Consider the following 16,044-nt stretch of genomic DNA (forward strand, 5'->3'; position numbering starts at 1 on the left):
TGCAGCGTACGTGGGCTTAGGGTGCCCTCTACTGCTGAGTGGTTACAGTGACCACAGCCTTAGGGAACTCAACAGGCAGTCCTCTTTGAATTTCTGGAAGGCCCTCTGAAGGAGGACAGGTACAAACAGGGCCAGACTGCAAAGACTGGAATACTAACTCTCTAATGCCCAGATATCGACAAATGTCCACTAATATCAAGAACATTCATCTGGGCGCAGTGGCTCATGCCTGTAATCCCAGCACTTGGAAGGCCGAGGCAGGCAGATTACATGAGCCCAGGAGTTTGAGGCCAATCTGGCCAACATGGAGAAACCACATCTCTACTAAAAATACAAAAAATTAGCCAGGCATGATCCCAGCTACTTAGGAGGCTAAGACATGAGAATCACTTGAACCTGGGAGGTGGAAGTTGCAGTGAATTGAGATCATGCCGCTGCACTCCAGCCTGGGTAACAGAGTGAGAACCCGTCTCAAAAAAAGAAAAAAAAAAAGGAAGAAAGAAAGAAAGAAAATAAAAAAGGAAATACACAGTCAGAGGAGAAAAAAAGAACTAAAGGGAACAAAGAATGCCTATAAGATCTATGGGACAGAATTAGAAAGAGCAAATATAAGACTCAATGGCCTTAAAGAGGGAATAAAGAAAAAGGGGTAGACAACTTATTGAAATAAACAGTAACAGAACACTTTCTAAACCTAGAGAAAGATAAAAATATTCAGGTACAAGAAGGTCAGAGATCACCAAGCAGATCCCAAATGAGACTACCTCAAAGCATGCAATAATCAAACTCTTAAAGGTCAAGACCAAAGAAAGAATCCTAAAAGCAGCAACAGAAAAGAAGCAAATAACACATAAAAGAGCTCCAGTACATCTGGCAGCAGACTTCTCAGCAGAAACCTTACAGGCAAGAGAGAGTGGGATGATGTATTCTAAGTGTTGAAGGAAAAAAAAATTGCCAACCAAGAATACTGTACCTAGAAAAGCTATCTTTCAAACATGAAGGAGAGATAAAGATTTTCCCAAACAAAAGCTGAGAGAATTCATCACCACCAGACCTGTTTTACTAGAAATGTTAAATATGCAACAAGAAAACATCTGAAAGTATAAAAATCGTTGATAAAAGTAAGCATACAGAGACATTCAGAATACCTTAATACTGTAATTGTGATATATAAACCACTGATATCTTTAGTGTAAAGCCTAAGACAAAACTATTAAAAATAATAAATGCAAAAAGAAGAAAGATTAATAACTATAACAGTTTGTTAAAAGATAGGCAATATAAAAAGATGTAAATTGAGACATCCAGAAGTCAAAGTGTGAAAGGGGGATGGAGTTAGTATAGAGTTTAAGGGTTTTTTGTTTGTTTGTTTCTTTTCTTTTCTTTGCAATCAAAGTCAAGTTGTCATCAGTTTAAAATAAATTATAACTATAAGATGTTTTTTGTAGGCCTTGTGGTAACCATAGACAAAACCCATAACTGATACACTAAAAATAAAAAGCAAGGAATTAAAATAAACTACCAAAGAAAATCACTTACCCACAAAGGAAAGCAGTAAGAAAGGAAGAAATGAGTTACAAAACAACCAGAACTAACAAAATGGCAGTAATAAGTCTTACCTATAAATCATAACCTTGAATATAAATGGACTAAATTCTCCAATTAAAAGACATAGAGTGGCTGAATGGATTTTTTTACAAGACCCAACTATATGCTACCCATAAGAAACTCACTTCACCTATAAAGATAGGCACACAATGTGCCAGGCACAGTGGCTCATGCCTGTAATCCCAACACTTCTGGAGACTGAGGCGGGCAGATCACCAGAGGTCAGGAGTCCAAGACAAGCCTGGCCAACATGGTGAAACCCTGTCTCTACAAAAGAGGTGAGGCACGAAATCCTGAACTAGGAGGAGAGTTGTATCGGATCATACCACTGCACCCTAGGTGACAGAAGGTTTTTTTTTTTATTTTAAAAAGATATGCATAGGCTGGACATGGTAGCTCACACCTGTAATCCTAGCACTGTGGGAGGCCAAGGCAGGCAGATCACTTGAGGTCAGGAGTTTGAGACTGGCCTGGCCAACATGGTGAAATTCCGTTTCTACCAAAGAATACAAAAAAATTACCTGGGCTTGGTGGCGTGCACCTGTAATCCCAGCTACTTGGGAGGCTGAGGCACGAGAATCGTTTGAACCCGGGAGGCGGAGTTTGCAGTGTGCCGAGATCGCACCATTGCAACCTCGCCCGGGCTGGGGGGAAAATAAGTTTTTTTTCAAAAAAAAAAAAAAAAAAAAGATATGCATAGAATGAAAGTGAAGGGATGGAGAAGAATGTTCCATCTTTTCCATCATCCAAACAAGAAGAGCAGTAGCTATACTTACATCAGATAAAATGGACTTTAAGGCCAGGTGCAATGGCTCACACCTGTAATCCCAGCACTTTGGGAGGCTGAGGCAGGTGGATCACCTGAGGTCAGGAGTTCGAGACCAGCCTGGTCAACATGGAGAAACCCTGTCTCTACTAAAAATATAAAATTAGCTGGGCGTGGTGGTGCATGCCTGTAATCCCAGCTACTTGGGGGGCTGAGGCAGGAGAATCACTTGAACCTGGTAGGCAGAGGTTGCAGTGAGCCAAGATCGCGCCACTGCACTCCAGCCTGGGCAACAAGAGCAAAACTCCATCTCAAAAAAAAAAAAAAAAAGATTTTAAGTAAAAAACAATAAAAAATAATGATAAAGGAGGCCAGGCACAGTAGCTCACGCCTGTGATCCCAGCACTTTGGGAGGCCGAGGTTGGAGGATCACTTGAGGTCAGGAGTTTGAGACCAGCCTGGCCAACATGGTGAAATCCTGTCTCTACTAAAAATACAAAAATTAGCCGGGCATGGTGGCGGGTGCCTGTAATCCCAGCTACTTGGGAGGCTGAGGCAGGAGTATCGCTTGAACCTGGGAGGCAGAGGTTGCAGTGAGCTGGGATTGTGCCACCACAATCTAGCCTGAGCAACAGAGTGAAACTCTGTCTCAAAAAGAATAATGATGATGATGATAAAGGGGTTAATACAGCAGGAGGATATAAAAGTTGTAGATATATACACACCCAACACTGGAGCACCTAAGTATATAATGCAAATATTAACAAACCTAAAGGGAGAGATAAACTGCAAAATAATAATAGTAGGGGACTTAAACACCCAGCTTTCAGCAATGGACAAATCATCCAGACAGAAATCAACAAAGAAACATCAGAGTTAACTGTGCTCTAGACCTAATGGACCTAACAAACATTTACAGAAGATTGCACCCAACTGCTACAGAATATATGTTCTTCTCAACAACATATGGAACAATCTCCAGAATAGACCATATGTTAGGCCATAAAAGAAGTCTTAACAATTTTTTTAAAACTGAAATTATGTCAAATATCTTTTCTGACCACATGCAATAAAACTAGAAATCAATACAGGAGGAACTTTGGAAACTGTTCAAATACGTGGAAATTAAACAATATGCTCATGAACAACAAATGGATCTATGAAGAAATTAAAAAGAAAATTTAAAAATTCCTTGAGACAAATGAAAGTGGAAATGCAACTACCAAAAACCTATGTGATATAGCAAATGCAGTCCTACAAGGGAAGTTTATGGCAATAAATGCCTACATCAAAAAAGTATAGAGACTTAAAATAAACAATATCATACTACATCTCAAGGAACTAGAAAGATAAAAACAATCTAAACCCAAAATAAGTAGAAGGAAAGAAATAGTAAAGATCACGCAGAAATAAATAAAATAGAGTTTAAAAAACAATATAAAAGATCACCAAAACAAAGAGCTGTTTTTTTGAAAAGGTAAGCAAACTAAACAAGACTTTAGTTAGACTTTAAAAAAAAAAAAAAAAAAGGAAGGCCAGGTGTGACTCATGCTTGCAATCCTACACTTTGGGAGACTGAAGCAGGAGGATTCCTTGAGGACAGGAGTTCAAGACTAGCCTGGGCAACCTAGCAAGACCCTGTCTCTACAAAAGAAATTTTAAAAATTAGCCAAGCATGGTGTCACACACAAGTAGTCCTAGCTACTCAGGAAGGCTGAAGCAGGAGGATCACTTAAGCCCAGGAGTTCAAGGTTGCAGTGAGCTATTATCGTGCCACTGCACTACGGCTTGGGCAACACAGTGAGACCCTGCCTCGAGAAACAAAGACAAAAAAAACAAAAAAGAAAGAAAGAAAGAAAAAAAATAAAAAAACCTCTAAATCAGAGTTGAAAAAGGAGTCATCACAACTAACACCAGAGAAGTACAAAGGATAAGAGACTACTGTGAACAACTACACATCAACAAATTGGAAAACCTAGAAGAAATGGATAAATTCCTGAACACATAAAATTTATCAAGCTTGTATCATAAAGAAATAGAAAACCTGAAAAGACCAATAATGAGCAATAATATCAAAGCAGTAATAAAAAGTCTCCCAGGGGGCCTGGCATGGTGGCTCATGCCTGTAATCACAACAGTTTGCAATGCTGAGGCAGGAGGATCACTTGAGGCCAGGAGTTTGAGACCAGCCTGGGCAACATAGCAAGATTTCATTTCTACAGAAAATTTAAAAATTAGCTAGGCATCACCGCATCATCTGGGAAGTGAGGCACGCCTCTGCCCAGCGGCCGCACCATCTGCAATGTGAGGAGCGCCTCTGCCTGGCCTCCATGCAACCCTCCAGGTGTGAAATGGCAGCCTTGTGTGTGTGATCTTTCTGCCTTCCCCAAGTTTGCATGTTCAACAGTGAAGTTTACTTTTAAATTAAAAGATTTAAATTGGGGAAGATAAAAAAAAAAATAGCTGGGAATGGTAGTGCATGCCTGTGGTCCCAGCTACTCAGGAGGCTGACATCAGAGGATTAGTTGAGCCCAGGAGGCTGAGGCTGCAGTGAGTCATAATCACACCACTGTACTTCAGCCTGGGTGACAGAGAGAGACCCTGTCTCAAAACAAACAAACAAAAAGTCTCCCAGCAAAGAAAAGCCTAAGGCCTGATGGCTTCACTGCTAAACTCTACCAAACATTTAAAGAACTAATACCAGTTCTACTTAAACTATTTCAAAAAATTGAAGAGCAAGAAATATTTTCAAACTCATTCTATAAGGCCAGCATTACCCTAATACCAAAACCAGACAAAAACACAACAAAAAAAGAAAACTACAGGTCAATATCCCTGAAGAACATACATGCAAAAATCCTCAACAAAATATTAGCAAACCAGGCCGGGTGCCATGGCTCATGCCTGCAATCCCAACACTTTGGGAGGCTGAGGCAGGCAGATCACTTGAGGTCAGGAATTTGAGACCAGCCTGACCAACATGGTGAAATCCTATCTCTACTAAAAATACAAAAATTAGCTGGGCATGGTGGCAGGCGCCTGTAATCCCAGCTACTCAGGAGGCTGAGGCAGGAGAATCACTTGAACCTAGGAGGCAGAGGTTGTGATGAGCTTAGATCATGCCATTGCACTCCAGCCTGGGCGACAGAGTGAGCAAAACTCCATCTCAAAAAAAAAAAAAAAAATTAAAAAGATCATTCACCATGATCCAAGGGGGATTTATCCCAGGGATGCAAGGATGGTTCAACATATACAAATCAATCAATGTAATACATTACATTAACAGAATCAAGGATGAAAACTACATGATCATTTCAACAGATGCTAAAAAATCATTCAGTAAAATTCAACATCCTGGCCGGGCATGGTGGATCACGCCTATAAACCCAGCACTTTGGGAGGCTGAGGCAGGCAGATCACTTGAGGTCAGGAGTTCGAGACCAGCCTGGCCAACATGGAGAAACCGCGTCTCTACTAAAATACAAGAAAAAAAAATTAGCCGGGCATGGTGGCACGCACCTGTAGTCCCAGCTACTTGGGAGGCTGAGGCAGGGGAATCACCTGAACCTGGGAGGCAGAGGTTGCAGTGAGCCGAGATTGCACCACTGCACTTCAGCCTGGTGACAGAGTGAGACTCTGTCTTGAAAAAAAAAAAAAAATTCAACATCCCTTCATGAACACAAACTGGTCATAGAAAGAACATACCTCAACACAATAAAGGCCCTGTATGACAAACCCACAGCTAACATTACACTGAATGATGAAAAGTTGAAAGCTTTTCCTCTAAGATCTGGAACAAGCCAAGAATGCCCACTTTCACCACTTTTATTCAACACAGTACTGGAAATTCTAGTCAGACCAATTAGGCAAGAGAAAGAAATAAATGACATCCAAATTAGAAGGGAGAAAGTCTAATTGTCCTTGTTTGTGGATGGCATGATTATATACATAGAAAACCCTAAGATTCCACCAAAAAAATTGGAACGAATAAATGAATTTAGTAAAGTTGCAGGATACAAAATCAACTTACAAATATCAGTAGTGTTTCTCTATACGCCAATAGTGAACTATCTGAAAAAGAAATCAAGAAACCAATTCCATTTATAGTAGCTACAAAAAAATTAGAAATAAACTTAACCAAGGAGGTGAATTATCCTCACAATGGAAACTATAAAACATTGATGAAAGATGTTGAAGAAGACACAACTAAATGGAAGGATATCACATGTGCATGGATTAGATTATTGTTAAAATGTCCATATTACCCAAAGTGATATACAGATTTAATGCAAGCCCTATCAAAATATCAACGACATTCTTCACAGAAATAGAAAAAAAATTCTTAAAATTCATATAGCAATACAAAAGACCCCAAATAGCCAAAGCAATCCTGAGCAAAAAGAACACAGCTGGAGGCATCACCCTACCTGATTTCAAAATACACTACCAAAGCGATAGTAACCAAAACAGCATGGTACAGGCATAAAAATAGACACCTAAATCAATTGTAACAGAATAGAGAACCCAAAAATAAATTTATACATTTATAGCTAACTGATTTTCAAAAGTTGCCAAGTACATACATTAGAGAAAGGACTGTCTCCTTAATAAATAGTGCTGGGAAATTTGGATGTCCATATGCAGAAGAAGGAAACTAAACCCCAATTTCTCACCATATACAAAAATCAACTCTAAATTGATTAAATACTTAAATATAAGATTCAAAACTATGAAACTATTAGAAGAAAACATAGGGAAAATGCTTCATGAAAATGGACCGGGCGAGGACTTTTTGGATAAGACCTCAAAAGCACAGGCAACAAAACCAAAAATAGACAAACGGGATTACATCAAACGAAAAATTTTCTGCATAGCAAAAGACATAATACAATGAAGAGATGACCTACATAAAGAGAGAAAGTATTTGCAAACTATACATTTGACAAAAGGTTAATATGCAGAATACATAAGGAATTTAAGCAACTCAGAAGCAAAACAAATAAAAAAACAAAAAACAGTCTGATTTTAAAAATGAGCAAAAGACCTGAATGGACATTTCTCAAAAGAAGATACACAAATGACCAACAGATATATGGAAGAATGCTCAATATCACCAATCATCAGAGAAATGCAAATCAAAACCACAATATCACCTCACCCCAGTTAAAATGGCTATTATAAAAAAGACAAAAAATAACAAATGCTGGCAAAGATGCAGAGAAAAGGGAACTCTTATATACTATTTGTAGGAATGTAAGTTAGCATAACATTATAGAAAAACAGTATGAAGGTTCTTAAAAAATTAAAAAAATATATATATATATACTATATAATTTAGCAGTCCCACTACTGGATATATCTCCAAAGAAGATGAAATCAGTATGTTGAAGAGACATCTCCACACCCGTGTTTACCACAGCACTATTCACAATAGCCAAGATATGGATCAACCTAAATACGCATCTACAGATGAATAAAGAAAATGTGATATATATATATATGTATGTGTGTGTGTGTATATATGTGTGTGTGTATATATATATATACACACACACACACACACGTACGTACATACATACACAATGGAATACTATTCAGCCATAAAACAGAATGAAATCTTGTCATTTTTGGCAACGTAGGTGAACCTGGAGAACATTATGTTAAGTGAAATAAGCCAGGCACAGAAAGACAAACACTACATGATCTTACCATATATGGAAGCTAAAAAAGTTAATTTCATAGAAGAGAGTAGAATAGTAAATACCAGAGGCTGGGGAAGGTAGGAAAGTGAGGAGATTGGGAGAAGTTGGTCAAAAGTTGTAATTAGATAGGAAGAATAGGTTTTGGTATTCTATTACACAGTAGCATAATTGTAGCAAATAACAATGTAGTGTATACTTCAAGACAGCTGGAAGAAAAGGTTTAGTGTTATCACCACAAAGAAATTATAAATGTTTAGAGTGATGGATATGGTAATTATCTCAATTTGATCATTACACTACGTATACATGTGTCAAAAAATCACATTGTACCTCATAAATATGTACAATTATATTTAAATTATAAATTAAAAATAAAAGTGGTTAAAATGATAAATTTTATGTTACATGTTCTTCAACACAATAAAAAATTAAAAGGAAAGGATATGTGCTCTACAGGCAGACAACTTAGGGTAGGATATTAGCAATATTAGTTTATACGTGACTGGCCATGCATGGTGGCTCATGCTTATAATCTCAGCACTTTGAGAGGTCAAGGCAGGAGGACTGCTTGAGCCTAGGAGTGCAAGACCAGCCTGGGCAACATAGTGAGACCCCATCTCTATAAAAAATGAAAAAAGGCAGCTGGGTGTAGTGGCTCATACCTGCAATCCCAGCACTGTGGGAGGCCAAGGCAGGCAGATCACCTGAGGTCAGGAGTTCAAGACCAGCCTGGCCAACATGGCGGAAACCCTGCCTCTACTAAAAAGTACAAAAATTAGCCAGTCGTGGTGGAGTGTGCCTGTAATCCCAGCTACTCAGGAGGCTGAGGCAGTAGAATCGCTTGAACCTGGGAGGTGGAAGTTGCAGTGAGCCGAGATCGCGCCATTGCGCTACAGCCTGGGCAACAGAGCAAGACTCTGTCTCAGAAAAAAAATAATAATAATAAAGAAAAAGAAAAGGAAAGAAAAGAAAAAAGGGCCAGGTGTGGTGGCTCACGCCTGTAATCCCAGCACTTTAAGAGGCCAAGGTGGGTGGATCACTTGAGGCCAGGAGTTCAAGACAAGCCTGGCCAACATGGTGAAACCCTATCTCTACTAAAAATACAAAAATTAGCTGGGTGTGGTGCCACGCACCTGTAGTCCCAGCTACTGGGGAGGCTGAGGCACGAGAATTGCTCAAATCCATGAGGTGGAGGCTGCAGTGAGCCAAGATTGCGCCACTGCACTCTAGCCTGGGCAACAGAGCAAGGCTCTGTCTCCAAAAAATGAAAAAAGAAAACAAATTTCTATGTGACTTTGAACAAGTTACTTACTCTAAGCCTAAATTTCCTGATGTTTAAAATGACAATGCCACTTCCATGAGGTTTGTCCTATGGCACAAAAATCGGTACGGTAAATATTAGTTCCTGCCCTTCTCTCATCTAAATTGCCTTCGAGGCTCATGCCATTGTGTTAAACGCCTTCAGTGGTGAGAAATCTTTAGTCTTTAATTATGGATTGGAAAATATAATCAACTAAAAGTGTGCAAGCTAAGTTTAGTGAATAAATGATGGATAGTTTTTAGCCTAAAAGACATTTTGCAGAAAGAACCCTATGAGTCTGAGCTACACCATGATCATATCACTATTAATTTACTTTTTGGAAAAATTCTCACAGAAGTTCTCAACATTTTTCAAATTATTGTAGGCTAAAATGATTGTTTGTCCTGGTTAATTCTGCCTGCACTGCATGCCCCTGACATGCACATAATTCTAGAATATTAAAATTGTCCACTGCAGTCTTTGGTAACTTGATTTTTGGATGATATGAGACACATGTTTTATTAGATGTTACTATTTCTTCAAAAAATATGATTTTGTCATATTAGAACTATATGTGCCTAAAACAATCCCTTATTCTGGGTTCTTAGAAATCGCAAGAATAACAAATCATTGGTATAGGGTCATACTTTATAGTATCTTTATAATGCGCTCAGGATAATATCCTAAATTTCCATCTGATTTTCTCCTGTCACAATATAAGTGCATGCCCTCTTGTCCTAGAGTCTGTTAATAACAGAATAAGTACAACTACAATTTTGAAGTCTGGCGTCTGAGGATAGTTATTAAATCATCCTTCATCCTTGCCTTCTCCAAGTTAAATAATCTAAATTCCTTTGCTTATTCTTAATATGTTCTATATTTTTCAAAGCCCAAATCATTATATGCAATATTAGGAAAATAACTATTACATACTTTACAAAGATAATGAAGAACAAATATAGAGTTAAAATTACAGCTATGTAAAAATAGCAATGTGACAGATATAATACAATTATGAATAATAAATGGAGACCCAGAAAAACTGTCATTCATATATTAATTCTACAGCATGATTCTACTTCTGGCATTCTAGAGTACAATAATCCTTACCAGGGGACTTTCCTTGTTGTGAGTTGCTTCTGTGCTCTCTGTATCTGACTGGAGTGGCTAAACCTGTGTCTTTACTAGGCTTGCTAGCAGGCCCCATTTCTGAAATGAGGAATCCCATCTCTTCTGAAGGCAAGATATTCTCATGTGAATTGGTCTCGCATTTTATATTGGCATCCACCTAAAATATTAAACTCATTCATTATTTGAAATTTCCTCCAAATATCTGCTAAAAGTTAAGATATTTTATCAGAGGAGTTCTATTATAGGAACATGAGCCAACAAACAAGCTTATAAGGCTTTTCATTCTTATAAATGATACTATACCTTTCTCCTTACACAAACTATTAAAATGCATATGGAGCTAAAACATTTACTTATGATCAGAGGAATATCTACCATGAAGCTTGTTGATTTTTTTTTAACTTACAAAAGTACAGTTTTTTTTTGTTTGTTTTAAGGCAGGGTCTCACATTGTTGTCCAGGCGGGAGTACAGTGGTACAATCATAGCTCACTGTAACCTTGAGCTCCTGGGCTCAAGTGATCCTCCTGAGTAGCTAGGACTACAGGTACTAGCTAATTTTTAAAAAGTTTTTTTGTAGGCCAGGCGCGGTGGCTCACAGCTGTAATCTCAGCACTTTGGGAGGCCAAGGCAGGCGGATCACGAGGTCAGGAGTTCTCAACCAGCCTGGCCAACATGGTGAAACCCCGTCTCTACTAAAAATACAAAAAATTAGCCGGGCGTGGTAGCAGGTGCCTGTAATCCCAGCTATTCGGGAGGCTGAGGCAGGAGAATCGCTTGAACCCAGTAGGTGGAGGTTGCAGTGAGCCGAGACTGTACCACTGCACACCAGCCTGGGCAACAGAGTGAGACTACATCTCAAAAAAAAAAAAAAAATTTTTTTGTAGAGACAGGGTCTCGCTATGTTGCCCAGGCTGGTAACTCCTGGTCTCAGGGGATCTTCCCACTTGGGCTTCCCAAAGCACTGGGATTACAGACGTGAGCCACCACACCTGACCAAAAGTAAGATAGTTTCACCATGATTGGTTAAAACCATCTTTTTTCTCTGTAGAATATGTTCTATCAGACTTCCTCTCCTGTTGGAATGGCCATAGGCACGATCCTGTTAGATGGTTTCAGTGGGATGTGGATACTTTATTTTACTAATTTTGTATTCTTTCTCTTAAAGAGGCCCTCAAAATTGCATAAGCTTTAGCCCCTATAAAATCTATATCTGCCCTGTTTATAAAATACAAATTTCTTTCTTTGAGACAGGGTCTCATTCTGTTGCCCAGGCTGGAGTGTAGTGGTGTGATCACGGCTCACTGCAGCCTTGACCTCCCAGGCTCAAGCTATCCTCCCACCTCAGCCTCCCAAGTACCTAGGACACAGGTGTGTGCCACCACACCAAGCTAATTTTTAAAATGTTTTTGTAGGGATAGAGTCTCACTATGTTGCCCAGGCCGGTCTGGACTTCCTGGGTTCAAGCGATCCTCCCACCTCAGCTTCCAGAGGTTCTAGAATTACAGGCATAAGCTACTGTGCCTAGCCTAAGTTTCTTTCTTAGAGTTCCTAAATTTTCTTTGGAATGTAAATCCCTTTGTCAAGTTGACCAACTTCTGAAACACTCTATTTCTTTATGAATTTAATTTAAAATAAAATTATATAATGAAATAAAGTTAAAAGTTTAAAACACAGCTTTATATACATGTGTGTGTATATATATACGTATATATACACATATATACGTATATATACACATATATACGTATATATATACACACACATATATATACACACACATATATATATACACACACACACACACACACACACACACACATATATATATATATATACACACACACACATATATACTTTTTTTTTTGAGACGGAGTCTCGCTCTGTCACCCAGGCTGGAGTGCAGTGGCGCAATCTCAGCTCGCTGCAAGCTCCACCTCCTGGGTTCATGCCATTCTCCTGCCTCAGCCTCCCAAGTAGCTGGGACTACAGGCACCTGCCACCACACCCGGCTAATTTTTTGTATTTTTGTAGAGACAGGGTTTCGCCGTGTTAGCCAGGATGGTCTCGATCTCCTGACCTCATGATCCATCCGCCTTGGCCTCCCAAAGTGCTGGGATTATAGGCGTGAGCCACTGTGCCTGGCCAAGATATATTTGTTAATGAAAAAGTTACTGTGTACTAGTGCAGTTTTAAGATCTGAAATATTTCAGATGTGACTATGAAGGAACAAAGACAAATTCTGTGTTCTACAAATATATTTAAAACATAATGGGGCCAGGTGCAGTGGCTCACGCCTGTAATCCCAGCACTTTGGGAGGCCGAGGTGGGCGGATCACCTTAGGTCAGGAGTTCAACACCAGCCAACATGGTGAAACCCTGTCTCTACTAAAAATACAAAAAAGTAGCCGGCCTGGTGGCACACACCTGTAATCCTGGTTACTCAGGAGGCTGAGGCAGGAGGATTCCTTGAACCCAGGAGGTGGAGGTTGCAGTGAGCCAAGATTGCACTACTGCACTCCAGCCTGAGCAACAGAGCGAGACTCCATCTCAAAACAACAACAACAACAAACCATAATGGGCCTATATTTTGTCTACTGAATTTACAATATTATCTTAACACAATATACTAGATCTCGACAGTCAGGCTAAAAAAAAAAAGAGGTGATATAAATTTAAGACATTTGGATCTAAAAATAGAGCTTAAAAAGGCTGCAAAAAACAAAAACCTGCCAAAAGTTATCTTGGGACTTTCTAACAATGAAGAGAGTTTCAGTGCTATTAAAGAAAACATCCAAAATGGAAAAAATATATATACACATATCAGGCTGAGATCAAGAAAAAAATTAAAAGTAGGAAAAAATACTTAATTCACACAAAAAAAGATTTTAATTTGGGGCCAAGCACAGTGGCTCATGCCTGTAATCCCAGCACTGTGGGAGGCCAAGGCAGGTGGATCACCTGAGGTCAGGAGTTCAAGACCAGCCTGGTCAACATGGTGGAACCCCGTCTCTACTAAAAATACAAAAATTAGCTGGGCATGGTGGCACGCCTGTAATCCCAGTTACTTGGGAGGCTGAGGCAGGAGAATCATTTGAACCCAGGAGGTGGAGGCTGCAGTGAGCTGAGATTGCACCACTGCACTCCAGCCTAGGTGACAGAGAGAGACACCAAAAAATTCTTTTTAATTTGGATTTTTTTGGTATTATTTTAAGAGGTACAGGTACAGTTTTGTTACATGGATATACTGCATAGTGGTGAAGTCTGGGCTTTGAGTGAATAGTGTACAGTGTACCCACTAAGTAATTTCTCATCTCTGTTCCCCCTCCCACTCTCCCACCCTTCCATGTCACCAGTGTCTATTATTCCACATTGTATGTCCAGTGTGTACACATTATTTAGCTTCCTCTTATAAAATGAGAACGTGCTATTTGACTTTGTTTCTGTGGATGTACTTTTGATGAATTATTCTTACTAATTATTCAGAATTAAAGTTTATTCATTTTCTTGTATTAAACTAGTGGAAATAAAGGAATTAGCCTTTACCTTCTGCTTTAGGAGTGCAGATATTAGTAAGGAAATTCAAACACAGTATGCTCACAAGTTACAGTTCAATGATGCTGTAATAAAGTTAGAAAAGACTTCCAACCATCTCCTTACCTCCATGCCACAAATGGCTAGGGAAGTCATCATAGTATCTGTCAAATAAACCATCCCTCCTGGGTAATAGAATTATCGGCCAGGCATATCTAATCTATCCAAATTAAGATAGGAAGCAAAAACTCAAGGGATGTTTATAACATGAAAATAAGCTTCATACCACAGTGCTCAATTAGACAACCTCTCTTTAGAGGTTGACTTCAGACCATGCATAATATAGTGAGACGATGCTTAAGGGTTACGGTGACTTCTTTCTGAATCTTTTGTGCAGAACCACTGGGACATGATCCTCCTGGAAACCATAATGAACTGGTATTAAACCCAAATAAAATCTGAACAAACTCTCCACTAGAATAGTCTTTAGCAGAAGTACTAGGTACTTTGAGCTTTATTAGCATTTTTTTCTTTGCCCCCTTACCTGGTGTGTGCTGAATGGTGGCCCTTCCTGCACAAATACTACTGAAGATGGAGATGGATTATGATTTAGGTGCTCCTTCAGTTCGACATGAGCTAGCTGGATGGCTGCAGATTCCTGTATTGTGCTATTTTCAACAGGCTGAGCTGTGTGGATGGTATAGATGTACTCAGGTGACTGTGGTAGAGAGCAGGCAACTGCTTGTTCTGTTCCAACCACAGAAGACATAATATCTGAGCCTACAGGAGTAAGTGGCTCCAGCTGGCTAGCCTGACTTGCAGAACACGGATTGCTGTTGTTAGAATTAGCTAGAATGTGTTGGCCTCCATAAGATTGAGATGTTGGGCACTGATTCTCAACAGGCTCCACCTTTACCATCTCCAAGTTAGGGGAGGAATGCAACTCATCTACTATCTGAAAGACAGCCTCTAGGTTTACTTCCGCCTTTTTATTTTCATCAGTAGTACTGCAGGGCCAATTGGAAGTCAAAAATTCAACTGGATAGGAGGACTGCATTGAAGGATTCTGGGAAAAGAAAAAATATAACTGTTTTGATAGAAAATCAAATATGAAATTAAGGAGGAAAGCTACAGTATTTAGGCTGATGAGTGCTAAACATAAATAGATTAAACTTAAAGATCACTAAGAAAACCTAGACACTAATCTACTTTTCAGCAAGAGTAGCTTCAAATCTACTGTTAGCATTTACTTAGTATATACTACATGTCAACCACTCTGCTAAGTTTAATACTCCAATGGGTCAATAATTCTTAGGGTTAAACTATACAAAATCAAAAGCTATAGTACCCAAATACCTATTTGCTGATAAAGCATCTATACACCAAATTCTTCCATAAAGGCTGACAGACAAAAACTTAATTTGTATCTATCATATACTGTTTTAGGAATGCAGTAAGGAAATTTCAAACACAGGATGCTCACAAGTCTACTGATCCTTCTACAGATTCAGGGAGCGGTACTAATATTCTGTTCCAAATAATATGGGGAAAAATTGATGGAATATCAAATGTCCTTTATTTCCTGGGATTATTTATTTTTAATAACAAAGCAATAGACTAAAATGGCTGTTGCTTTTAGATTTTCATCTTTAAGATATATTCTCTTATATATACTGCTTTGCAGAGAGTAGGCACTTAATACATGTTTGGTGATAAAGATCTGTGAACATAAAATACAGAAGAATGATTAAATAAAACATGTAATGAATTGATGTTGCACAATGAAGAGCCTCACACAGAGTAGGCATTCAATAAATGTTTGCTGATTATATCAGATTATAAACTTAAAATACAGAAGAGTTATGATTAAAGAAAGTATGCAGTGAGTTGATGTTGCTAAACACAATCATTAACAAAGATTGTCAAAGATTTTCAGAAGGCCACTAATGCCAAATAATGTAAATTCAAATGATATAAGCACTAAGTGACTATAGCCAATAGCAC

At 38.8% G+C, this 16,044-nt stretch overlaps 1 protein-coding gene across 1 annotated transcript in view; it reads right to left on the reverse strand.

Moving 5' to 3' along the window:
* Window positions 1-16,044, reverse strand: part of HSF5 (heat shock transcription factor 5) — a 70,236-nt gene that overhangs the window by 26,617 nt on the left and 27,575 nt on the right. Inside the window, exons 4-5 of the mRNA XM_032162713.2 lie at window positions 14,585-15,106; window positions 10,487-10,664 (exon numbers count right to left, since the gene is read on the reverse strand). Coding sequence (XP_032018604.1) covers window positions 10,487-10,664; window positions 14,585-15,106 — 700 coding nt within the window. The remainder of the gene's footprint in view (window positions 1-10,486; window positions 10,665-14,584; window positions 15,107-16,044) is intronic.

Source organism: Hylobates moloch, unplaced genomic scaffold (assembly GCF_009828535.3).
Source record: "Hylobates moloch isolate HMO894 unplaced genomic scaffold, HMol_V3 SCAFFOLD_10, whole genome shotgun sequence".
Taxonomy (NCBI): Eukaryota; Metazoa; Chordata; class Mammalia; order Primates; family Hylobatidae; genus Hylobates; species Hylobates moloch.